At 43.5% G+C, this 26,655-nt stretch overlaps 1 protein-coding gene and 1 pseudogene across 2 annotated transcripts; one reads left to right on the top strand and one right to left on the bottom strand.

The window, feature by feature from the left end:
• The first annotated feature begins 3,169 nt into the window (after nt 1-3,169).
• LOC135547971 (haptoglobin-like) lies at nt 3,170-6,003 on the top strand. 2 transcript variants are annotated; one of them, XM_064977178.1, is made up of 4 exons: nt 3,170-3,325; nt 3,654-3,760; nt 4,811-5,079; nt 5,265-6,003. In XM_064977178.1, the coding sequence occupies exons 1-4, from the start codon at nt 3,321-3,323 to the stop codon at nt 5,838-5,840; spliced, it is 957 nt and encodes a 318-aa protein (XP_064833250.1). In that variant the 5' UTR covers nt 3,170-3,320; the 3' UTR covers nt 5,841-6,003. The 2 variants fall into 2 exon arrangements, with proteins under 2 accessions (XP_064833250.1, XP_064833253.1); XM_064977181.1 differs by lacking the exons at nt 3,170-3,325; nt 3,654-3,760 and adding an exon at nt 3,783-3,940.
• A 13,332-nt stretch (nt 6,004-19,335) lies between these two features.
• On the bottom strand, nt 19,336-26,233 carry LOC135547992 (sulfotransferase 2B1-like; annotated as a pseudogene).
• Between the last annotated feature and the right edge of the window lie 422 nt (nt 26,234-26,655).

The raw sequence follows: 26,655 nt of genomic DNA, 5'->3' as shown, positions 1-26,655 counted from the left end.
AGAACGTAACTATGATGTTGGTAATCGCGAACTGCTCGCCATCCGCTTAGCCCTAGGCGAATGGCGACAGTGGTTGGAGGGGGCGACCGTTCCTTTTGTCGTTTGGACTGACCATAGGAACCTTGAGTACATCCGTTCAGCCAAACGACTTAATGCGCGTCAGGCTCGTTGGGCTCTGTTTTTCGCTCGTTTCGAGTTTGTTATTTCTTATCGTCCGGGCTCAAAAACACCAAACCTGATGCTTTATCTCGTCTCTTCAGTTCTTCTGAGGTCTCCACCGACCCCGATGGGATTCTCCCTGAGGGGCGTGTTGTCGGGTTGACTGTCTGGGGAATTGAGAGGCAGGTAAAGCAAGCACTCGCTCACACTCCGTCGCCGCGAGCTTGTCCTAGGAACCTTCTGTTCGTTCCCGTTCCTACTCGTCCGGCCGTTCTTCAGTGGGCCCACTCTGCCAAGTTAGCCGGCCACCCCGGCGTTCGGGGTACGCCGCTTCCATTCGCCAGCGTTTCTGGTGGCCCACTCGGGAACGTGACGCGCGTCGATTTGTCGCCGCTTGTTCGGTCTGCGCGCAGACTAAGTCTGGGAACTCTCCTCCTGCCGGCCGTCTCAGACCGCTTCCCATTCCCTCTCGACCGTGGTCTCACATCGCTTTAGATTTTATCACCGGACTGCCTTCATCAGCGGGGAAGACAGTTATTCTTACGGTTGTCGATAGATTCTCTAAGGCGGCTCATTTCATTCCTCTCGATAAGCTCCCTTCTGCTAAGGAGACGGCTCAGATCATTATCGAGAATGTTTTCCGAATTCATGGCCTTCCGTCTGACGTCGTTTCCGACAGAGGCCCGCAGTTCACGTCTCAATTTTGGAGGGAGTTTTGCCGTTTGATTGGGGCTTCCGTCAGTCTCTCGTCCGGCTTTCATCCCCAGTCTAACGGTCAAGCCGAACGGGCCAATCAGACTGTTGGTCGCATTTTACGCAGTCTTTCTTTTCGTAACCCTGCGTCTTGGTCAGAACAGCTCCCTGGGCAGAGTACGCCCACAACTCGCTTCCCTCGTCTGCTACCGGTCTATCCCCTTTTCAGAGTAGCCTCGGGTACCAGCCTCCGCTGTTCTCATCTCAGCTCGCCGAGTCCTGCGTCCCCTCCGCTCAGGCTTTTGTCCAGCGTTGCGAGCGCACCTGGAAGGGGGTCAGGTCGGCACTTTGCCGTAATAGGGCGCAGACTGTGAGGGCCGCTAATAAGCGTAGGACCAAGAGTCCTAGATATTGTTGCGGTCAGAGAGTATGGCTCTCCACTCAGAACCTTCCCCTTAAGACAGCTTCTCGCAAGTTGGCCCCGCGGTTCATTGGTCCGTTCCGTATTTCTCAGGTCATTAATCCTGTCGCAGTGCGACTTCTTCTCCCGCGCTATCTTCGTCGCGTTCACCCGGTCTTCCATGTCTCCTGTGTTAAGCCCGTTCTTCGCGCCCCGCTCGTCCCTCCCCCCCCATCCTTGTCGAGGCGCACCCATCTACAGGGTTCGTAAGATTTTGGACATGCGCCCTCGGGGCCGTGGTCATCAGTACCTAGTGGATTGGGAGGGGTACGGTCCTGAGGAGAGGAGTTGGGTTCCCTCTCGGGACGTGCTGGACCGTTCGCTGATCGATGATTTCCTCCGTTGCCGCCAGGTTTCCTCCTCGAGTGCGCCAGGAGGCGCTCGGTGAGTGGGGGGGTACTGTCATGTCTTGTTATGTCTGTTCCTGTCCTTTCTCTTCACTCTGTCTCTCTCTGCTGGTCTTTTTAGGTTACCTTCTCTGTCTCTCATTCCTCAGCTGTTCTACATCTTCCCTAACTAGCTCATTCACTCGTTCCCACCTGTTCTCTCTTCCCCTCTGATTAGGTCTCTATTTCTCTCTCTGTTCCTGCTACTTTCAGTGTCTGATTCTTGTTTGTGTTTTTTGATGCCAGAAGCAAGCTGTCGTCTCGTTTGCTTCCACCTTGTCCTGTCCTGTCGGAGTCTGCCTGGCAGGTGCATCCTGCACTATACTAACGTTCTTTTTGTTCCGCTGACAACGTTGGAAGAGGATTTATGCCATTCCTGTTTTTTCATTAAAGAACTCTGTTTTCTGTTAAAACCGCTTTTGGGTCTTCACTCAAGTTCATAACATATTGTTTTTATTTACTTTTTTTTGCTCTTTTGCACAACAGTATTTCTACTTGCACATCATCATCATCTGCACATCTATCACTCCAGTGTTAATTTGCTAAATTGTAATTACTCCGCGACTATGGCCTGTTTATTGCCTTACTTCCTTACTCCAATTGCACACACTGTATATAGATTTTTTTTATTGTGTTATTGACAGCTACTTTTGCTTATCCCACAACAACTCCGTGTTGTTGTTTTATGTCGCACTGCTTTGCTTTATCTTGGCCAGGTCGCAGTTGCAGTTGTAAATGAGAACTTGTTCACAACTGGCCTACCTGGACAAATAAAGGTGATTTTATTTATTTTTATTTATTACAATAATTGAATATGGTCAATTTCAAACATTTCTATATAACATAAACATACTGTTGACATGTAGGCTATGGTGTAATGGAATGTTTTGCCTTGTGGGGTAGGTTTTGTGGGTTTTGACACTCTTATGTAGGTGTTATAACCAGCCTTAAAATAACGCAATACAGTGTTATGACCATATTATAACTGACAAGTTATGTCAGCTGTTATGACATATTATGACATGGTTATGACTGTGTCATAATGTTTTATGACGCTGGATGTCAAGTACAGTGTTACCAAAGTGAGTCGTAAACAGCAAATGTGAGTCAACAACAACAACAATTTTTATCGGGTTTTCCAAATAGCATAATCAAGAAAATGTTTGGGGATTATGATGGTAAAACATTTTTTAAATAACACTCTGATTCGGCATTTATATGCACCTCATTTACTTTCAATAAACCAAATTGACACACAAATTATAGATGTGCTGTGTCCTGTTCTGATTTCATAATTCATACCCTATGAAATGATTTATCCCTCCGATGATCTTCTCTGATTCTAGTTGGCAGTGGCTGAACTCCAGATGGGGCCAGGGTTAAGGTTTGGACACGATTCCAATAAGGGGTTGGCATGAACAGAGATTTTGCAATCTCTCCGATTTTCGGGAATCAGAACTGAAGCTGTGTCCAGCAAAATTCCCATGGGTGGGCAGACAGGGGGTGAGTTCTCTCCTCAGCAGATATAAGGCCTTGGTCCTATAACTTCTCACGGAGTACATCGTCTTTACAGAGGAGACACAGCTCAACATACAAACTCATAATCAGATATTTCCATCAAAATGTGGTATGTTATACTTTTCATATTATTTCCTCAACGAAACCCTAGTAGCCTGGCAATTGTTGTATTTGCAGTACTAATCCAAATTAATCTCTGGAATGTCTTTGGAAAATGGATCTTTGTGAAATGGCAGGGAAACGCAGCTACTTAAATCTTTCAAAAAACATTCAAACTGCTCTATCTAGAGACCTTTTCTAAATAGAAGTAAACATGCAAGCCCCAAGAGGCCCTCAGTAAAGGAACCGTTAGTTGTGGTACCTGTGAGTGTTTGGGCTCTGCCTGTCAGTTGACTCTGTGTGTGTGTACTGTACTCATGTGTTCCTTCTGTCCGCAGGTCATCCCTGGCAGTGCTCCTCGCGGCCTCCTGTGTCTGTCTGGCACAGATCAAAATCAAAACCAAAACCAAAACCAAATCAATTGATGAGATCTCAGACGATTCAGGTCTGTCTAACTGACACATAACCAACTCCCTGCTTTATGCCAATACGGACTTACTTCTTCTGATTTAGATTGAAATGTCAACAAAGTGAGAGGGATGAAACGTTTTCAAACAAAAACATGTACATTTTAAAGATCAAGGAGCCATTGACAACTTTTTTTTTATCCTATGTCTATGTTAAGGTGGGTATTAGTGACACCATTGATGCAGAATATTCCACATGTGTGTTTTCGCACGTGCAATTTGTCTATTTCCGAAACATATTATATTTGCTGGCCCATTGTGACTGGTTCGTGTAAGGATATCACTCACATTTCAATTACACTGTCATTCTCATCGGATGTTCTGAAGCCAATCTTCACTATGGCTCCCCTTACGCTACTCTGAGCTGAGCAGACACAAGCTGTTCCTATTCAGCCTGTTGGCCTCTGTAAGAGGAAGAGAATACAGTGGCTGTGCCCAAAATGAGTATGTCACCATCACTTTCAAGTGAAAACCTTGTTAAGTCTCACGGCTCACAGCTATTATCCCGATTATCTTAAAAATCGATTCAGCAGCGACACACATGAGATGCATGAAAGCCTTGAAAAGTAAAATTCCTCCAAAAATCCACCTCTCATCAAGCGTTTCAGGAAAATGTTTGGGAAGAGAAATGACACTAATTCCATCCTCATCTAGGTTTCTGAGTATTGTGACCTCCAAGGTAATTCTGTGAAAGCCAGCCTTGTCTGGCTCAAGTCAGGTCATCACTTATTTTTTCAGATAATAGTAGATGATTAATGAATTTACTGAACTTTTGTCAGGTCAAAGCTAAAAGGTTCCACAAAGCTATTACCAAATGCTGTGTGTATACAAGTGAATAGTGCTGATTTTAGCAAACTCAAACTAAAACTAAGGCTGGAATTGTATTGAGCCACATTTCATTTTTCTGCAATAATCTTTTACAGTTGTGTTTGAGTTGCACAGCAGTATGTGCTAGGTGGTGCTGAGTTGGGGATGTTTTAACCATATAGAGATTGTATAGAAATAATGTTGTTGTGTTTCTTGCCCAGACCTGCGCTTCAGGCGTATGATTAGGGGCTCCCTGGCCCCTCATGTCCCCTGGCAGGCCATGGTCTACCTGAGTAAAAGCGTCATGAACGGGGGCTTCGCTGGGGGAGCTCTAATCTCTGATCGCTGGGTCCTGACGGCTGGCAGGAACTTGTTTGTCAGGAAGAGTAGACAGGACACCCAGGGGAAAGAACCAATCATCCCCAAGGTGTACTTAGGCATCACGCGACAATCCCAAGCCGATGACTCCAAAGAAGTTGCTGTAGAAAAGGTGAGCTAGTATGCCCATTACCATCTCTTTCAAACAATATTCAGACAATTCAGTATTTTCAGCAAGCAGAACTGCACTGGGCTCTCTCACCTACATCATCATGTTCAGTCTTACAGGTAGTTAGAGCACAAATACAGTCGATCATCAAAAAGAGGTCCTATGAATTATTCCCTTCCCCCTTCTAGGTGGTTCTGCACCCAGGCTTTCAGAACGTGTCAGACTGGGACAACGACCTGGCTCTGATTCAGCTGAAGGAGCCATTCACCCTGAGCGAGGCTGTGATGCCCATCCCTCTGCCTGAGAGGGGTGAGGACCTGGTCGAGGCAGCCCAGGAGAAAGGCATCATCACAGGCTGGGGTTGGGGGGTCCTCTTCACCCCCACTGAGTCACTGAAACACCTGGTATTGCCTGTGGCATCGCATAGCTCCTGTAAGGCAGAGTACAACCCTGGTGGCCAAGTGCTGAAGAGCACTCCAACCGTAGATGACAACATGTTCTGTACTGGAGCCAGCAAGTACCAGGAGAATGTGTGCTTTGGGGACGCAGGCGGTGCCTTGGCAGTCCAGGACCCCAAAGACGGCAGAGTGTATGCTGCAGGGATCCTGTCCTTCGATAAGTCCTGTGCTGTGGAGAAATACGCTGTCTACATGAAACTCTCTGCCTACATGCCTTGGATCAACAGTGTCCTCAGGGGCGACAGTGAGACATCAGCCAGTCTCCGCTCCAGTGTAATGTCTGAGATGTATTCGAGGCAGTTGTAGCCTCCACTCAGCACAGTTTCAGATATTAGAGCCGGGGCTCATAATCTCCATTATGCCTTTGCTAACAGAGTCATTTTCTGACTTGATCTTGTCAAACTCTCTCAAGTTATGACTTTCATTGAGTGTGTCTTCCGATTGTCAATAAATTCATCTCTCCTAAGAAGTTTAGTTTCCGATGTTTCACCTTATAACTTTTATTCACATTTTCTTCAACTCATATTAGAATGCTGGGAAACATGTTTTAGATAATCTCTACAAGCTGTAAGATGAGAGCATGTTAGAGCCATTAAAACAAGTAGCCTAAAGCCAGGACATGAGACGATTTAAAAGTTCTTTTAAGCAATGGAATTATTAAGGACAAATTGTTATCTGGCCAAGGAGGATATTGTGTTGAGACCAGCAATGATTTTTAAGTGGATTTGTCATGAAATAACTTGTTCTAAAATAGAGCTGCATAAACGAGGGTCTAGAATCCCTCCCAGCAGGGGAATGGAGGTCCTGTCACTCCTGGTTAGTGACTAATTTAAATACAGAAGACAAAAGGCTTGTCACCATAGCTCAACACAAGTTAATAGCTCTCTTGCTTTGGAGCAGCCTGCAATCTGTTCAGTTTCAACAAGAGATATCTCAGAAATGGCGCTGAAGAGTATGGCTGACGTTTTACATGCCCGTAATCAATTACGCTATTTTGTTCATTTTTCTGCGTTGTTTGTAACCTTTTTTTAAAAACGTATTTTGTACATAATGTTGCTGCTACCGTCTCTTATGACCGAAAATAACTTCTGGACATCAGAACTGAGATTATTTACCACGTACTCGAAGAGGCTTTTTCCTTTAACGAGTCAGACGAGAAAGATATACTGCTGTCCCGGGAACAGGCCCAAATCCCTGTCATTTGCGTGAAGAAAAAGAGAAAAAGGAGGAAAAGAGGACGCAGATCGGGATGCGTTCTGAGAATCCGTAGGCGAGTGAGTAAACTCCCATTGCCATAAATTCTACTTGCTAACATGCAATCATTGGAAAATAAAATGGATGACCTGGGATTACGATTATCCTACCAACGGGACATTAAGAACTGTAATATCCTATGTTTCACCGATTCGTGGCTGAACAACGACACGGACAATATTGAGCTGGTGGGATTTTCAATGCACTGGCAGAACAGAGAAGCTACGTCTGGTAAGACGAGTGGTGGGGATGTATGTATTTTTGTCAATAACAGCTGGTGAGCGATATCTAATATTAAAGAAGTCTCGAGGTTCTGCTCGTCTGAGGTAGAGTACCATATGATAAGTTGTAGACCACACCATCTACCACAAGAGTTCTCAACTATATTATTAATAGCCGTCTATTTACTAGCACAGACCGATGCTGGCACTAAGAGTGCACTCAACCAACTCTATAAGGCCATAAGCAAACAAGAAAATGCTCAGCCAGAAGCGACACTCCTAGCGGCCGGGGACTTTAATGCAGGCAAACTAAATCAGTTCTACCAAATCTTTACCAAAATGTCACATGTGCAACCAGAGGAAAAAAAACTCTAGCTCACATTTACTCCACACACAGAGATGCATACAAAGCTCTCCCCCGCCCTCCAATTGGCAAATCCAACCATAATTCTAGCGTCCTGATTCCTGCTTACAAGTAAAAACTAAAGCAGGAAGTACCAGTGACTCGCTCAATACGGAAGTGGTCAGATGCCACGGATGCTAAGCTACAGGACTGTTTTGCTAGCAAAGACTGGAATATGTTCCGGGATTCATCCAATGGCCTTGAGGAGTATACCACCTCAGTCATCGGCTTCATCAATAAGTGCATCGACGACGTCGTCCCCACAATGACCATACGTACATACACCAACCAGAAGCCATGGATTACAGGCAACATCCCCATCGAGCTAAAGGCTAGAGCTGCCCCTCCAGCTATGCCCTCAGACAAACCATCAAACAAGGAAAGCGTCAATACAGGATTAAGATTGAATCCTACTACACCAGCTCAGACGCTCGTTGGATGTGGCAGGGCTTGAAAACTATTATTATGGACTACAAAGGGAAACCAGACGCGAGCTGCCCAGTGACGCGAGCCTACCAGACGAACTAAATGCTTTTTATGCTCGCGTCAAGGCAAGCAACACTGAAACATGCACAAGAGCACCAGCTGTTCTGGATGACTGTGTGATAACTCTCTCGGTAGCCGACGTGAGCAAGCCCTTTAAACAGGTAAACATTCACAAAGCCACGGGGCCAGATGTATTACCAGCATGCGCCAGCATGCACTGACCAACTGGCAAGTGTCTTCACTGACATTTTCAACCTCTCCCTGACTGAGTCATATAATACCTCATGTTTCAATCAGACCACCATAGTCCCTGTGCCCAAGGAAGCGAAGGTAACCTGCCAAAATGTTTACCACCCCGTAGCACTCACGTCTGCAGCGATGAAGTGTATAGCCTTGACATAGCATAGCATAGCCTTGACATAGCATAGCATAGCATTAACGAGAGAGGTTGACGCGGCGCATTTATTTTGCGTGTGCTCAGGTAGGCTTTCCACTTTCCTCCGTTATTTATTTAGCAAAGATAACACAATCACTCCGGACATATACGAGCAAAAACTAATGACATAAATGTTGCAGCAGGCTAGGCTACACCTAAACATTAGAAACATGCTGTATCGGATGAAAACGAGATGATATTTCCGTGTGATCAACTATTAAAAATGGTCCCACTGCTCTGGGACCTATGGTGCCACCAGTCTGCTTGCAGTTGTTATGTTGATGATCATTGATTTATTCAGGAACGTTTCTTAGTCCACTTTGATGTGTCAAGTGGGCGAGATGCGCGGTTTGTGTTTGACTTTAGGAATTTTGAGATGTCTGATGTCTGATGACGCTTCTGTAATGGAATGTCCCCTCCTGTTCCCTTATTAATAGCTGATGACTACTCCACTCCACTACCATTGTCAACTTTCTCCTGACATAAACTGAAGCCTCATCTCATGTTCCCACTCACATTTCCCCTCCAAGTACTGTGAGTACCCCTATCAATTTTCTCTCATTACTGTATGTAGAGTCAATCACATACAAAAACACAATCACAATATTACACATCAATGATTTTACTCCTTGCTCAGCTTTCCACAAAAATGTCTCGAAAGCCTAGCTTGATAGGAGCAATACCTCCTCGTTGTTTAGCAATATACAAGAGACAGCATTTAGGCTAGTATTGTGAGATATCAAATTCTGAACTAAATTGAGCTTCTTGATGTTAGTCTAGAGGGAGACACAATAGGTGCAATATGAATATGTCCATTTGGCTTCACAGTAGGATGTAATATTCTGTAAACTCATCACCACCTAGTGTTGAGAACTGAGGAGAACAGATGAGAGGGCCATTTTGACATAATGAAATTCCAAGAAGGAGGTGCGCTCTTCCTCTGCCACATGTACAAAAATGACTCAATGTGGTTCTTGGTACTTCAACATCTACCTCTGTTGACAGCAGGTTATCCAATTCCCTAAATTAAACAGTGGGGGGACGGAACCATTGATCTCAGGAGAATAGAGTAGCTTACCTCAACCCAGAGGCTGTTATGACAGATGGGAAGATTCAATTCATACTTGATCATTGAAAATGTACTTTAGCCACTCTTCTATAATGTAGCTATTTCATTACAAGTGCATGTGCATAGCAACAGGAAATGGTTAACCAATCCTATTACACTACCAGAATGACTCAACACGATTTCGAAGCCATTTGTCAATGAAAACACAACCTTCATGTTTGAGGATTAAGAAGACATTTTTAAAGCAATCGGTAACAGAGTAACGTGGTGGGTGCACCTCTGTCAAGTTAAAATGTCAATGTCCCTGTCAGGGTACATTACGTTCTACTAGTCTCAGTTTGTGCATCATGTTCCTGCTGTGCTAGTTACATTAACAGTCCCTTGTCCCCGGATCAAGGGCAAGGCCTCATGTTTTCTTGCAGCACATTGGCGCTTAGACTCTGTAGCTTGTTTGTGTCATCACCTTATCCAACACATAGTCTAGCCTAGGCCGGGTTCCTCAGGGGCCTACTGATAAAGTGCTCTCCCTCATCATTGTTACTACGAGACTTGCTCTGTACACTTGACATCTGTGTGAGCTTTTGAAATTGTGTTGTCTTTTCTTGCAAGGATACACTGACAAACAACTGCAACGCTACAAGTGATGCAACTATTATAAAGAGAACATCAGGCATAATTAGTACTTTGTGTTAATGTTTGTGCCTATTTTAAATACACATTTAAACACAGACAGCAAGTTCTGATATAATCACAGTCTTCCGAACAACCCTGATCTCCTTCATTGGTCAACAGTGGAGCCCTTGTGTGCAGCGGTTGGCTTACCATTAGGCAGAAGAGGCAGTTGCCTCATGCCTCATATATTGTATCATCAAGGGTGAGCTGGGCATAATTGAAAAAAATAAATTACTTAGGTAAGCAGATATTTTAGTTATCTAATTTCTTCAGTAAAAAGACAGGTGCTGTTGATAATACTGCCATAGTCATCGAGGCAGAGGCCATGTGTCCTGTGGGGTCCTGTGTGGCTCAGTCGGTAGAGCATGGCGCTTGCAACGCCAAGCGTCGTGGGTTCGATTCCCGCTGGGGCCACCCATATGTAAAAGTAGTGGCCCCAGCCGACTTGTAAGTCGCTTTGGACAAAAGCGTCTGCTAAATGGGATATATATATGCTGTCTGGCCAAAACGAGCATGGCATGTCAAACCTCTGCCTGGAGCCTCCAAATCCCCTAGTCCGCCCCTGCTTGCATGCAACTCTTTGAGGGAAGGTTTACAGTTCCATACATTACATATCATGAACTATTGCCCTCTCGCACACATTTAAAAGCACTGCCTCCTACACCTCTGATGTCGCTCTGGATAAGAGCGTCTGCTAAATGACTTAAATGTAAATGATGCATTAACTGGCCTCTATAACCTTACACGACCTAGAGGGACCAAGGCCACAGGGGAGAGTGGGTTTAAAGGCTACTGACACTCACTAGTTTCAATACCAACATATCCCCACTTATATAATCAGAGGCTAAGCAACCAAGAGAATTAATCTGTATTAAGTAGCTGACAATTTGGCTCTGACATTTTTTGGACATATTTTCTTTTAGACCCTGAACGGTGGGTTTTGAGGGTTGAGAACAGTTCACCAAGTTAATATACAGTGCCTTCAAAAAGTATTCATACCCCTTGACGTATAACACATTTTGTTGTGTTACAGCCTGTATTCAAAATGGATTTAAAAAATAATAATTCTCACCCATCTACACACAATAACCCATAATGATAAAGTGAATGCATGTTTTTAGAAATGTTTGCAAATGTATTGAAAATGAAGTACAGAAATATTTCATTTACATAGTATTCACACTCCTGTGACACACCCTGATTTGTTTCACCTGTCTTTGTGATTGTCTCCACCCCCCTCTAGGTGTCGCCCATCTTCCCCATTTTCCCCTGTGTATTTATACCTGTGAAGTCTGTTGCTAGTTTGTCTTGTTTGTCAAGTCAACCAGTGTTTTGTCTCAGCTCTTGCTTTTCCCAGTCTCTCTTTTTCTCGCCCTCCTGGTTTTGATTCTTGCCTGACTCTGAAATGTGTAACTAATTCAACCCAATTGTGATTGAGTAGAATCTATTATTTTAATTAAATTTAAATGTAGTCTAACAAGGTTATTTCAAATGGAGAGAGAGAGAGAGAGAGAGAGAGAGAGAGAGAGAGAGAGAGAGAGAGAGAGAGAGAGAGAGACACACACACACACACACACACACACACACACACACACACACACACACACACACACACACACACACACACACACACACACACACACACACTGTCTTCCTGTTTCCCTTCTCATCTACATCCCCAGGAGTTCCTGTGTGTGTGTGTTCCTGAGAACATGTATGTATTTCCCATTATTAGACGAGTAGAATGTGGCTTTAGAAGGAGCCTTATGTGGCTTTAGAAGGAGCCTTATCAGAAAGCCTTTCGTGTTGCTGAACTGACAAATAAAAGTCAAACAGCCATTCAGAGTAAAATCCATTAATAATATCTGTTCTCAATCGCTCTGACGTTGTGGAGAGGACACTGTGCAAACAGCTGTTTGGCTTTGTCTCATGTCCTCAACTGTATCTGAGAAACTATTATCTGCCAAGCCAACCAGGAAACATTCACAGCTGACATATTTACAGTGCCCGACCACACGTGCCTTTTCAACATGCAACAATATCAGAGATACTGTATATCCACAGAAGCCTGTGAACTCTACCAGAGCGACCCCGTCTTCCACAGAAAATTCATATTGAACTAGTCCGATATTTAATTGTTATAGATATGGCTGGTATACAAACACGCATTTGATAACGCTAGTACACACTTAAAGAGTGTTTGTCAAGTGTTCTTTGGTAAGGGTAATGGTGTTATGTGGAATCATAATGACTCATCGAACCCTTCAAGCCCTTCAATGGTTATTGTCCTCCATCCACACCTGAGAAGCTGGGACAGTTCTGACTGGTTGTGGTGACTGTGGCCAACTCTCCCATGACTAAACTACTAGACTAAATGGTGTTGTATGAGTGACAGCCCCTCACTCCAGGTGGGAGCTGAGGGGTAATGTTTTCCCAGTGGACAGAATAAAGAGAAAGTAGAAAAGTGAGCTTTATATGGAGAGGATTGTATGACAGGATGCCAGAGACACCAGCATGCAGAGATCAAGTCACTGAGAGATATGATGTAAGATAATACTTTATCATACAGGGCATCAGAAAACTCTAACTGGTGAAAATTAAATAAAAAACGGAAAATATTGCACCTTTTTGACAATTCTTCCATGTGTCCGAACCCCCTGCAACCTCAATCCCCTCCCGTTGAATGTAGTGTTTTATATCACACATACAGTGGGGATAATTGAATGAAGTCACTAATAGAGACAGGGAGTTATCACTATCTCCAAAAGCAGATGATATGATTTGCTTATATCCCTGGCCTGTGCATAAGGGCTGAACAAACCTTCACTCTGAAAGTTACTGGATTTAAATAGATTACTATTCAGTGTTGCAGACAGCACCGTGTATGTGTGACATGTTTCATCTGTCCTTCTGTGGTTTCTCTGCCTTTGTCATCGATTCGGATTGAGTTTGCAGATTAGGTTATATAACATTACATGATCAAAACATAGATAAGGTAGATTTAAGCAGCAAAAGAATTACAATCAAATCACATCAAATAATAACAAGAATTCGCTATTAGTTTTCTCTGTACCTGTCGGAATAATATAATAAGGACTAGCACATCCTTCAGCTATTATTAACAGAATACAAATGATTTTCCCTTCTGACCCTAGATTGGCATATCTCACCCTTTGACTGCACCAAGTGTAATTCTGTCTGACTACTGACATTACAAGCACTATGAGGTTCAGTGTAGCATTTGAGACCTTTACAACAGTATGACTGCAATGATGCTGTCTCTGTTGGACACCAGCATACAGCCGCTTGATTATGTTTGAGAAACTATTTTACATTCAGATGAAGGACATGATTCATTATTGACTCAGTAGACGGCATTTCAGTGTTGTTACTTAGTTCACCTCTTCTTAGAGGGAAGTTAGAGGGAAGTTCAAATACGATATTGAAGCCAATTGGCTGAGAAGATCAGGCATGAAATTATGTTTTTGACGGTCTGAATCTCTTGCAGGAAGCGTTGTGGTTCTGTTTCAACTGAGCAGCAGCCACTGTGCACAAACTCAACTGCTATTCTTATTTTTTCTTCTTGGGTCTGAGAGGCAGTGCTCATTGGCTTTGATGTCAATTGGTAATGCATTCCCGATTTAACAAGGTTCTGGCTGACAGAGTTTGATTGAACAAAAAGGCCAAGGCTTAATTAACTTCCTGAAGTGGATGAGATTATGTTGTAATTGGGACCAATTTGGATAGAGGCACAGAGAGGAAAGGCAACTTATACGCGACACTTACCTCTAGTCCCTTTCTATGCTGAAGTGAGTAGAATAGCCAATGAGGTTGACGTTTTAGGGAAGATCCAAATACTAATGATTCTGCTGCTGTTGGGAGTGGTTTGATGGTCTCCCCTTCATCACTAATCCTGATAAGTTGTGGTGATTCAAATGAATAATTCACCTAATTCACATTTTTCAAATATTCCATCTTACCTCTTCCGGAACATTTTCAATAAATTGATGCAATTTACAGGAACTTCTGGTCTGTTTTTTACTCAATTGTAAATTATATATTTTCCATATTGAGTTCCCCTTGGAAAGCTTTCAAAAGTTGCATAGTAATTTTATGTAAACATGTTTCTCTGGCTAAAAGCTCTGATGTGTGAGAACCAAGTGATGATGATGATAATAATTTGGACAAACAGACAAACAGACAGGGATACAGACAGGCAGGCCTGGTTTGGAACTTTAAGAACTGGGGACGTTGGTCCCAGATGGCACAGGAAGCCTGGCTGTCTCAGTGGCTCTTCCAAGACACCCCCTCCACTCATGAATGAAACGCTCATTACTGCCCAGGCCAGGCTCTACACAGCTGCCCCATTACAACCAGGGTGAGCCGGACAGAAACACTGTGCATGTGTGTCTGTCTGTCTGTCTGTGGGTCATCAGCATTGAGACTATGTACCCAACACCGTCACATGAGTATAGTGTGCATGTATTGTGTCGTGTGCTTGCGTAACGGATGTGAAACAGCTAGCTAGTTAGCAGTGGTGCGCGCTAAATAGCATTTTAATCGGTGACTTCACTTGCTCTGAGACCTTGAAGTAGTGGTTCTCCTTGCACTGCAAGGGCCGCGGCTTTTGTGGAGCGATGGGTAATGATGCTTCGTGGGTGACTGTTGTTGATGTGTACAGAGGGTCCCTGGTTCGCGCCCGGGTATGGGTGAGGGGACGGTCTAAAGTTTTACTGTTACACTTGCATATAGTGTGCTGGCATTTAGTGTGCTTGCATATGTCTTGTACTGTATGTTGTAAATATACTATAAGTTCTAGTCTATATCTGTGGAGCCTGTGCCTGTCTCTGAGCAGGATTGACTGTATTCTGTCTTTGTGGGTGGTTGGTGGGTTATAGGCACTGGGCCTGGCTTCTTTTCTTCACAGTTCCCTCAGTGGCTAAGTGCCTTTCCATGTTCTGACATGATGGAGCATTACGATGGTCTAAATGAGAGGGGACAGGAATTAAATGTCTGTCACACCCGTTTTAGGCAGCAGCCTGCGATGGCCTTCTCTCTTGTCCTCACCCAGCCTTATTTACAGGAGAGGCAGCTGGACCGGGGGTAGAGGGGGAGCTCTCTCTCTGTCTCTCATGTTGTTCCATACTCATTTTCTGTCATATATTGCTCTCTCCTTCGCTTGATATACAACATTACATTTCTTGCTGGTGACAGTTTTCTTGATCGTCTCTCTTCCTGTCTCTGACACACGCAGGGTCATCACCCAGGGAACAGTGGGGACGTTGAGGGTGGGTATTATGTTGCCTAAACACCCCAGAGCATGTCACACAGTTCCCCTGACATGAATCCATGTGAAAACATGTAGATATTTGTAACGGTCGTCGTATGAAGAAGGTGTGGACCAAAGCACAACTTGGTAAGTGCTCATGTTATTTTTATTTAAACTGAACACAAAACAAACTAAAAAAGAGAATGACTCAAAACAAAACAGTCCTGTCAGATGCAGAAACACAAAACAGAAAACAACTACCCACAAAACACCGGTGGGAATAGGCTACCTAAGTATGGTTCTCAATCAGAGACAACGATAGACAGCTGCCTCTGATTGAGAACCACACCCGGCCAAACACACAGAAATAGAAAACATAGAACACACAACATAGAATGCCCACCCCAACTCACGCCCTGACCAAACCAAAATAGAGACATGAAAGGATCTCTAAGGTCAGGGCGTGACAATATTAAGATGGCTGGAGCCAGGTCTGGTCTATAACGACATGGGTGACATGTGGACCTCAGTAGGGCATATAGGGCTCTTGGATGTGAGAAATATGCTCTTGATTCAACCATGATGAATAATTATAATGGATTGCATAAACAGTATAGTGCACAGTGACTAAACACTTTGGTACTTTAGTACATTGTGGGATGCAACCCATCTGTCTAGAGAGACTATTGTCATGCTACACATTGAAATGTTTTTACATCTGAAGGTCTGCTGAGATTTGTCTGACTTCACTCCCACACAACAATTTCTCTGTTACTTAATCAAAGAAGAAAGTGACTCAGTGGAGTCTCATACAGTGAAAGCTGTAAAAGAGCAGACCAGTACCTATAGTCACCAAAGGTTGGGACAGATATTCACAGTGACAATTCTCTCTCCTCTTAGCCCAGTGTACAGATGGAGGGGTGTGAAAAGGATCCCCACAAGCGCTGTGTGTGTGTCTCTGTCGGAGCCTAGTAAAACTGAGGTGTTCTCTGGACAACAGGAGGACTCCAGAGCATCTTATCACAACAGAGTTTTTCTCCTCTTAACTTAATTAACAGTTGTTAGAATAACACATGCACTGCACAGTGTGCATTAGCATAGCTATGGTACTTCTATGAAGTGAATGTGAGGACGGCTATTGTGATGATTTTAGCCCTTTGCTGCCCTACTCCTCACTCAGTTCTACCTGTTTGCTCGGTGCAATTCCATGACAGGTTGGACCAAATATATTTATGATGTTTTGGATCTTCCTGAAATAAAACCATATGAAGGCTTTTTGGGGAAGGATGTTTTGAATACCTTTTGAAGTCTAAATCCAAAATGATTCTTGAGAAATAATTTATTAAAATTGGGAAATTTGTGACACTACAATGATGAGTCTGTAGATGCTATAAAGTCAGTCTTGGTGTCATTTGAAATATGAGTAGTGTTTAGATTAAGAATAGCTAAATGTCTTTACATTCATTGATCCAAAACATTATAGATATATCTATGTAAATGAAAATTCAACATACAATATATATACAAAAGTATGGGGACACCCCTTCAAATTGATGGATTCGGATATTTCAGCTACACCCGTTGCTGACAGGTGTATAAAATCCAGCACACATCCATGCAATCTCCATAGACAAATATTGGCAGTAGAATGGCTTTAATGAAAAGCTCAGTTACTTTTAACGTGGCACTGTCGTAGGATGCCACCTTTCCAACAGCAAAACCTTCCCCTGTCAACTGTAAGTGCTGTTATTGTGAAGTGGGAGCAACAACGGCTCAGCCGCGAAGTGGTAGGCCACACAAGCTCACAGAATGGGACCACTGAGTGCTGAATCGTATTGCGCGTAAAAATCGTCTGTCCTCGGTTGTAACACTCTCTACCGAGTTCCAAACTGCCTCTGGAAGCAACTTCAGCACAATAACGGTTTGTCGGGAGCTTCTTGAAATGGGTTTCCATGGCCAAGCAGCCACACACAAGCCTAAGATCACCATGGACTCTGGAGCAGTGGAAACATGTTATCTGGAGAACTGAATCCTGCTTCCACATCTGGCAGTCTGACAGACGAATCTGGATTTGGCGGATTCCAGGAGAACGCTACCTGCCCCAATGCAATATCAACTGTAAAGTTTGGTGGAGGAGGAATAATGGTCTGGGACTGTTTTTCATGGTTCGGGCTAGGCCCCTTAATTCTAGTGAAGGAAAATCTTAACGTTAAAGCATACAATAATGTAATTCTAGATGATTCTGTGCTTGCAACTTTGTTGCAGCAGATTTGGGGAAGGCCATTTCATGTTTCTGCATGATAATGCTCCGGTTCACAAAGTGAGGTCCATACAGAAATAGTTTGTCGAGATCAGGTTGGAAGAACTTGACTGGCCTGCACAGAGCCCTGACCTCAACCCCATCAAACACCGACTGCGAGCCAGGCTTAATTGCCCAACATCAGTGCCTGACCTCACTAATGCTCTTGTGGCTGAATGGATGCAAGTCCCCGCAGCAATGTTCCAATATCTAGTGGAAAGCTACTCTTCCCAGAAGAGTGGAGGCTGTTATTTCAGCAAAGGGGGGACCAACTCAACATTAATGCCCATGATTTTGGAATGAAATGTTTGAGCAGGAGTCCACGTGTAGTGTATATACATCCAAAGACCCATCTATTCTGAACTATAGATTCAGAGTTGTATTTGGATGGTGTATGACGGTGGCAGCAGGTCTCCACAGTGAAGTCAGTCTGGCAACACAACCACGTGCCACCCTTTGGGTGGCCAGGTGCAGTGCTCTAGCTCTGGCCCCTTCCCCTGATAAACACATTCCTGCCAGGTATGTACTCTCTGAAGCACCACTTGTCTTACCGTGTAAGTACTAATCAAGCAGCCGGAGTCTGAGAGCAACAGATGAAGATTGATGTCATTAGTTGCTGAGGGGACACTCATTGGATCAGATTGACACACTGCCACTCATTGGATCAGATTGACACACTGCCACTCATTGGATCAGCTTGACACACTGCCACTCATTGGATCAGCTTGACACACTGCCACTCATTGATATAAACTGTGATCGGGAGGATTATGACCTTTTGTTAGTGTTCATATAACTTCCTCATCATGTTCCCATGAGCTGACAGCTTGACAGGCCCAAGAGTGATTGGGACACATGTGACTTGGAACTCACCACTAGTGAAATAATAGACCACTTCCTCTTTGACTAAACCACTTCTTATACTTGTGTTGCTGATGCATGTCACTTGGGGACAGAGTTCATGCTGACCCCCAGCAACAGCTCTGGCACACGCCTTCGTAATGGAATCCAGTGGTGAATCCTGACATCACTGACCACAAGACCCACGACGCACAAGCCCCCACAAAGACGACTTCAACAACCAACCCAGACTGAATAACATGACACGCATTAGGTGGACGTACTGTATGTGGTTGTCTATTTTAGCAGCATCAATGAGACAACCGGAGCGCTATGATAAAGACACTTGACCGCAATCTCTGGTCGGTGAGACAGTACTGTCTTGAACGCTTTCATAACACAACTCACCATCTTTCACATTATTTTAGTTGATCAGCACATCTGGGATTAGATAGGTCTAATGATGATATATGCCCATATGTTAGCATCATTCACATAGTTTCCTAACAACTCAGGGCTGTGAACCTTACTGATGGACATACAGTAAGTAGATGAGCTATATATGGGAAATCCAGGTCGTTTGGAGTCGATATGTGACTGATGTAAAAACAACTTTTTATGTACACGTCAGCCTGTCTGGAGTTAATATATCATCCCTTCTGGTTGATGCACTGCCACAAACTGGGAGGTTTTCCAATGTGTCAAGGTCAGGGAGTTTTTTAGAGGTGGAAAAACCCAACTACAACAAATAGGTCACACAATATTTTTGTTATATTAGCATATACATTTTATTATATAGTTTTACTATATTGGGTTGTGTACATTATATGTACATTCACAAAAAGTGAGAGAATTCCAGGACTTGTATGAAGCGTATCCATCAATCTCCGGCGTGGTGGAGGGTAAGGGCCCTATCCTGATCCCCAGAGGCCTGTCCTCCTCCTCCTCTCCCACAGGACTCAGGAGGACCCTCCCACATGAAGGTCAAGGGACAGTCTTTCATCTGGTAGCTGTAGACGGTGTCGAAAAGACCAATCTGCTCCTCTGTGAAAGTGTTTCTCCAGTCACCGATTATACCTGTAAACAGAACAAGGCCTCCATTATTATGGCCAATCTCTCCACAGCACTGTCATTTTTATTAGGATTCCGATTAGCTAAGGCCATAACGCTAGCTAATCTTCCTGGGGTCCAACACCAATTAACAAGACATTACAAACAACCACAATCAAGAGTTCCAACATTCAACAAGTAGACAATACAGATAAATAAAATACCTGACAGGAAACACATTTAACATTCAGTTGATACTTTCTATTTGCTGTCCAGTCATACGGTCTATCGCATTAGATGTTCTTTTATTTTTTTCTTGAAAGTGGATTTACTTTTTGCCTAAGAAATATGGATTGGTAAAATGTTTCATTCAGCTATAGCTCTATATAAGACTGTAGATTTAAGGCGATTTGTACATGGCTTGATTTGTTTTACCGCGCTGAATTTGTCTGTCTGGTTTGGTGGTTATGTCTGTTGCTAGTATGTACTAATTGGACAGAAAAGTACTGTGTTTTGTGATAGGACCAGGGATTGACCATAAAACTGGACATTTCTCTAAGTATGATAGGACCATGGATTGACCATATAACTGGACATTACTCTAAGTGTGATAGGACCAGGGATTGACCATATAACTGGACATTACTCTAAGTGTGATAGGACCAGGGATTGAATGACCTGATTCAGAGCGCTAGATGTTACATTTTCTTGTAACAGAAATTCCCTTACTCATCTTAATAACAATATTATCTATGTGTTCTGACCATGATAAAGCTGCGCCCAACATCACGCCTCGTAGTTTTGTTTTTTTCACTTGCTCTACATGTATTCTATCCATCGACAAATTCAATTGGGTGTCATCAGCAAGCATATATCTTGAGCCAAATACAATACTTTTAGTTTTAGAAATGTTCAACACCAATTTGTTCATATCAACGCACTCAGACACCATTCTTAGTTCACCGCTCAGTACATCTATTAGCTAATTACATTCTGATGCTGCACTATACATTGTAGAGTTATCAACATACATGACCACTCTTGCTTTGTTCATTACTGAAGGTAAATCATTGGTAAAGATAGAGTAGAGCAGCGGGCCTAGGCATCTTCCTTAAGGAACACCACAATGTATATCTTTACTATTTGAAAAGCTACCATTAATGAACACGTTTTCCTTCTCCTGGATAGATAGCTGCATCCTTAAAACCATAACATTTGAGTTTTCCGAGTAACAGTTCATGATCAATTACTTCAAAAGCAGCACTGAAATCTAGCAACACTGCACCAACTAACTTCCTATCATCTATACTCTTTAACCAATCTGTCATTTGTGCTAAAGCTATAGTCGTAGAATTCCCTTTGTATGCATGCTGGGAACCGTTATCAGATCATTACATGAAAAATAATCCTTGATTTGTACAGATACAATTTTTTGCAATAATTTACTTAACACAGGCAGCAAGCTTATAGGACAACTTTTAGGACCAGTGAATGCAGATTTTTTATCCTTAGGTAGTGGAATAACCTTTGACTCTTTCCAGACTTCTGGGCGCACCCCATACATCAAGCACTTATTAAAAATATGAGAGATCATATCTGTACCAGGTGACTTGTCATCCAAAAGAGACAACAACATCTTTACCTCTTCTCTTTCTACTTGATGAAATTTGAACCTGCATTGCCTCTCCTTCATGATACAATCTTTTATTAGGGTATATGACATGGAGCCATCAGTTGGAATCATAGCATTCCTCAACTTGTCCACTTTGCCTGTAGAATATGAATTAAAGTAGTTTGAGATGTCATGTGGTTTTGTAATAAATATACCCTCTGATTCAACAAAAGAGACAGACATGTTTGAATTCCTACCCATAATAGTGTTCAACGTTCTCCACAGCTTTTTCCCATCACCCTTCATCAATATTGTGCTGATAGAATCCCTTCTTGTTTCCTTTGTTTAGCCTGGTCACGACATTTCTTAATTTACAATAACTTTGCTTATCAAACAAAGTACCAGATTTATCTGCTACTTTTTTGGCGTCACAACGTTGAATCATTACATTTCTCAGCTCATCATCAATCCATGGGGCACCATTTGACCTCGCAGTGCATTTTCTTAAAGGGACGTGCTTATCAGCTGTACTCATAGATAATTTCATAAACAAACTTAGTGACATTTCAGGATCATTCTTACTACACACTTCTAACCATACTGTGAGTGCAGGGGAGGTCTATGGTACTGTTCTATCCTTCTGACACTGACTGACACACTACTCTAGTCAGGATTGTTCTCCTGTTGAACAAGGGAGCCTCACCTTTCCTCATGAATTTGCCTTTGCTGTGGTCCATGATCTTCTTTGGGATCTGAGTGTAGTTCACCATGACGTTATCGCTCATGCTGCTGAAGCTGCAGTGTCTCAGGGAGTTGGTTAACTCCTCTCCCACCAGGGGGCACTGCAGGAAAGAGCTGATCCTCTCCATCGAGCCTTGCAGGTCCTGAGGAAAGTCAATGCTCTTATTATAGATGTGGACAAAGAGGGTGGTTTTCACAAAAGGCTGAATTGATCCTCTATTTCTAGTCTATCAACAACATTTGTGGCAAACTAAGACCAAACGCTCATTAGGTTGGATACAGTTGGTTGGTGGAACTCCAAGATGGCGTAGCAATGCAGACGTTGTTTGTCGTTCTCCTGTGTACATATTTTATTTTGGGCATTTTTTGTATATATTTCCAAATATTTTCAACATCTTTTTCCATTTTTTAAAATTCAATTTATCTTCCGGCAACCCGCCTCACCCAATGTGATACAGATCTGCTATTTTTAGACCTTATAGCCAGAACCTCAATCAGCAGCTAAACAGCTAATTAGCAATTTAGTCATTGTTAGCTACTGCAAGCGGCCTTAACTTTTAGCACAGACACCAGACTCTTTTAGCCTGAATAATTACTTTCCAGCCTGCACAGCGCGTTATCAATTTTGAGCAAATCGGACGTTTTTTTCCTCCACGACAATGCCATATTCCTGCCGTAAGCCCTGGACCATTACTCCAGATCATCGCAGCAAGCTAGCTGCCACCGAGTGGCCCAGCCCCGGAGCTAGCCTTGAGCCAGGCCCATCTCCCGGCCTGCTCAGTGGACCCTCTGATTACTTGGCCACACAGCTGATGCCTCCCAGACTCTTCATTAACACGACTCGAATTCACTACACTACCGGATTCCAGCCATTAGCCCTCGACCTTTGCATCGGATCATCGCTGCTATATAGCTGCTACCGAGTGGCTATAGTGGCTAACGCCCTTGTCATGAAGCAAGCATCAGTTAGCCGAGAGCTAGGCGCATCTCCCGGCTAGCAAACAAAATTACTCCAGTGACAATACCTATTTGCCAACTGGCCTGGACTCTTTGTCAACATGGAACCCCGCCGTTCCTTCATGACTGGTCTGCCGACGTAATTCCATCCGCTGTGCCCCCAACTGACCTTTGCCGGATGTCGGAGGAGACGCTTCTACTAGCCCTGGCCTGATAACTTTATTTAAGTATTATTTATTTTTTCAACACTGTGTAGTAACGATTACCTAGCGGCTTCCCTATTTCATCTATTGCTGTTAACTGAACCCTATGATCACTTGGCTACATAGCTGATGCCTGCTGGACTGTTTATTAATCACGGTACTCCATTTTGTTTATCTGTCAGCTCCAGACTCGAACTCAGGACCTGTGTGCAGTTAACTGACCCTCTCTGCCCATTCATCTACTTTTTACCTGTTGTTGTTGTCTTAGCTGATTAGCTGTTGTCTTACCCGTTGTTGTATTTGCTAGCTCTCCCAATAAACACCTGTGATTGCTTTATGCCTCGCTTTAGGTCTCTTTCTAATGTCAATATGCCTTGTATACTGTTTAGGATATTTTTATTGCTGTAGTTCACTGCGAAGCCCCCAGTCCCACTCAACATGCCTCAGATAACTGTTTCGTCCCACCATCCACACATGCAGTGACCTCAACCCAGCATAACTAGTGCGTCCAGAGATGCAACCTCTCTTATCGTCACTCAATGCCTAGGTTTATCTCCACTGTACCCTCACCCTACCATACCCGTCTGCCCTGAATCTATCCTACCATGCCCAGAAATCTGCTCCTTTTATTCTCTGTCCCCAACGCACTAGACGACCAGTTTTGATAGCCTTTAGCCGTATCCTAATCCTCCTTTGTTCCTCGGGTGATGTGGAGGTTAACCCAGGCTCTGCGTGTCCCCATGCGCTCTCATTTGATGATTTCAGTAACCTGCAAAAGCCTATGTTTCAAGCGTGTTAACATCAGAAGCCTCCTCCCTCCTCCAACTGCTCTTAAATCACTAGTAAATCTAAATGCATGATTTTCAACCAATCGCAGCCCCGCACCCGCTGTCCAACGAGCATCACTACTCTGGACGGTTCTGACTTAGGTATTTACAGTTGTCCAGATATTCTAGGTGTCTGGCTAGACTGTAAACTCTCCTTCCAGACTCATATTAAACATCTCCAATCCAAAATTAAATCGAGAGTCGGCTTCCTATTTTGCAACAAAGCCTCCTTCACTCATGCTGCCAAACATACCCTCGTAAAACTGACTATCCTACCGATCCTCGACTTCGGTGATGTCATTTACAAAATAGCCTCCAAAACTCTACTCAGCAAACTGGATGCAGTCTATCACAGTGCCATCTGTTTTGTCACCAAAGCCCAATATACCACCCACTACCGCGACCTGTATGCTCTCGTCGGCTGGCCCTCTAGATATTCGTCGCCAGACCCACTGGCTCCAGGTCATCTATAAGTCTTTGCTAGGTAAAGCTCCGCCTTATCTCAGCTCACTGGTCACCATAGCAACACCCACCCGTAGCACGCGCTCCAGCAGGTATATATCACTGGTCATCCCGAAAGCCAACATCTCCTTTGGCCGCCTTTCCTTCCAGTTCTCTGCTGCCAATGACTGGAACGAATAGCAGAAATCGCTGAAGTTGGAGACTTATATCGCCCTCACTAACTTTAAGCATCAGCTATCTGAGCAGCTTACCGATCGCTGCAGCTGTAAATAGCCCATCTAATCTACCTACCTCATCACCATATTGATTTTATTTACTTTGTTCTTTTGTACACCAGTAGTTCTACTTCCACATCATCATCTGCACATCTATCACTCCAGTGTTAATTTGCTAAATTGTAATTACTTCACTACTATGGCCTATTTATTGCCTTACCTCCTCACACCATTTGCACACACTGCATATAGACTTTTTCTACTGTGTAATTGACTGTACGTTTGTTTATTCCATGTGTAAATGTGTTGTTGTTTGTGTCACACTGCTTTACTTTATCTTGGCCAGGTCGGAGTTGTAAATGAGAACTTGTTCTCAACTGGCCGACCTGGATAAATAAAGGTGAAGTAAAAACAAATAAACAAAAATAAAAAATCTGTGAATCTCTACAACGCAAGCATTTATTTTTTCTAAAGCTATGTTCACGTAGTATTTCATAATGTCACTTAAAATAGCATCTCACAAAGGTCTATTTATAATCTATGACTAATATTTTCATGTCTGAAGGATAGCCTATTTCTGTAGTTACACAACCTCAAGAGACTCATGAGACTGTAATACAAGTGTATTAGTGATGCGCTTAAATGGACACGTCTACAATATGGTTACGAGTGACTCAACTGCAATGAGGAGGAGAGAATGTAATGGGATGTTTGCAATTGATGACAACAACAATACATAGCAGACAGTGATAGACAAGAGTTATCCTACCAGCCACATGTCCTCATAAGAGATATAAAGAACATTTGCCAAGACTCCTGCTTGACTCGTCCAGCCTTTCACATGATCGAACCAGGACCCATAACTCACTGCAAAAAGGGTAAACGTTGGATTAGATCTGACTGTTAACAGTAGGATTAAATCCCAGAATTGCTCGAGGTACAAATCATTAGTGTCAACTCACCTGATCCCTCCAGGAAACTTCAGAAACTCATCAAATGAATTGGGTTCTGGGAGGAACTTGGCCATTTTATGGAAGTGGTAATATGACACAGCAACATCTTTGGGGTTTCTGGCGACATAGATGACCTGAGAGATGGGGTGGAGATAGTGTCACTAACTATCAATATATTATTTCCATAGAGTTGCTTTACAAAATAGGAAATGTCTCACAGCTTTGAGAATAGTCTCTTCAACATAACCACATCCTACCTTAGCTTTGGAGCCCTGGAGTGCAGAAACCAGCATTTTGTAGGGCAGGTGAGTGGTGATGATTCGGTGCCCCTGAGTGGCCTCCAGCACCTTTGCACTGCCATGCTGTTCCAGCCAGGGGGCTCGAGCCCAGTTGGGCACAGTTTTGGAGAGTTGTGGGTCCCCTCTGTTTTTCACAAGAGTGACAATCTCCTGCATCCAGCTAGTCCCTTTAACCAGAGATCACAGAGGGAAAGAAAGAAGAGTTAAGAGAGAGAACTGTACACCTCATACCTCTGTCTTCATTGAATCCCTCCCTAAACCACTACTTCCATAAAGACAGATGGTCTGAGAGAAGTGGATCTTGAAAGCAATTAATCATTGACAAGTTAAACCAACAGTAACAATACAATAACCTACTGGAGTCTCTGCATATACAGTTAATAAAACACTGACCGTTTGCTTCAACTGCAAAGTGTGAAAGAGGAAAAAGTCCTGCAGTTGGCTAGTGTTGCAGCATGTCTAATGTGTTGTGACACCGAGCAGTGGTGTGACAGAGCTGTCCTGTCTCACCTGATTTGGGGTAGGTGGCGATGACAGTGTCCCTGTCCTGAAACTGGAAGTGGAGGGCATAGTTCAGGGAGTCCTGGGTGTGAATGTGCCCAGCCTGGCCATGTCTATCTGCTTGTCTACCTAACTGCCTGTCTCTCTCTGTCTGTTTTTCTGATTGACTCTCTGTGAGGAGGGAAGTATGAGATGATCTCATACTCATTCTCATTCTCATAAGAAACTAGCTCCCTGGTACACAGAAAATACCCGAGCTCTGAAGCAAGCTTCCAGAAAATTGGAACGGAAATGGCGCCACACCAAACTGGAAGTCTTCCGTCTAGCTTGGAAAGACAGTACCGTGCAGTAC

This window comes from Oncorhynchus masou, chromosome 1 (assembly GCF_036934945.1).
Source record: "Oncorhynchus masou masou isolate Uvic2021 chromosome 1, UVic_Omas_1.1, whole genome shotgun sequence".
In the NCBI taxonomy this organism is placed as follows: Eukaryota; Metazoa; Chordata; class Actinopteri; order Salmoniformes; family Salmonidae; genus Oncorhynchus; species Oncorhynchus masou.
Note: the sequence above shows the minus strand (reverse complement) of the source record. Positions and strands in the feature narration are given on the sequence as shown.

Coding starts and splice junctions, on each gene's coding strand:
- LOC135547971 (XM_064977178.1), top strand. Junction 3,761..4,810: donor TGAGATCTCAGACGATTCAG/GTCTGTCTAACT, acceptor TTTCTTGCCCAG/ACCTGCGCTTCAGGCGTATG. Junction 5,080..5,264: donor AAGAAGTTGCTGTAGAAAAG/GTGAGCTAGTAT, acceptor TCCCCCTTCTAG/GTGGTTCTGCACCCAGGCTT.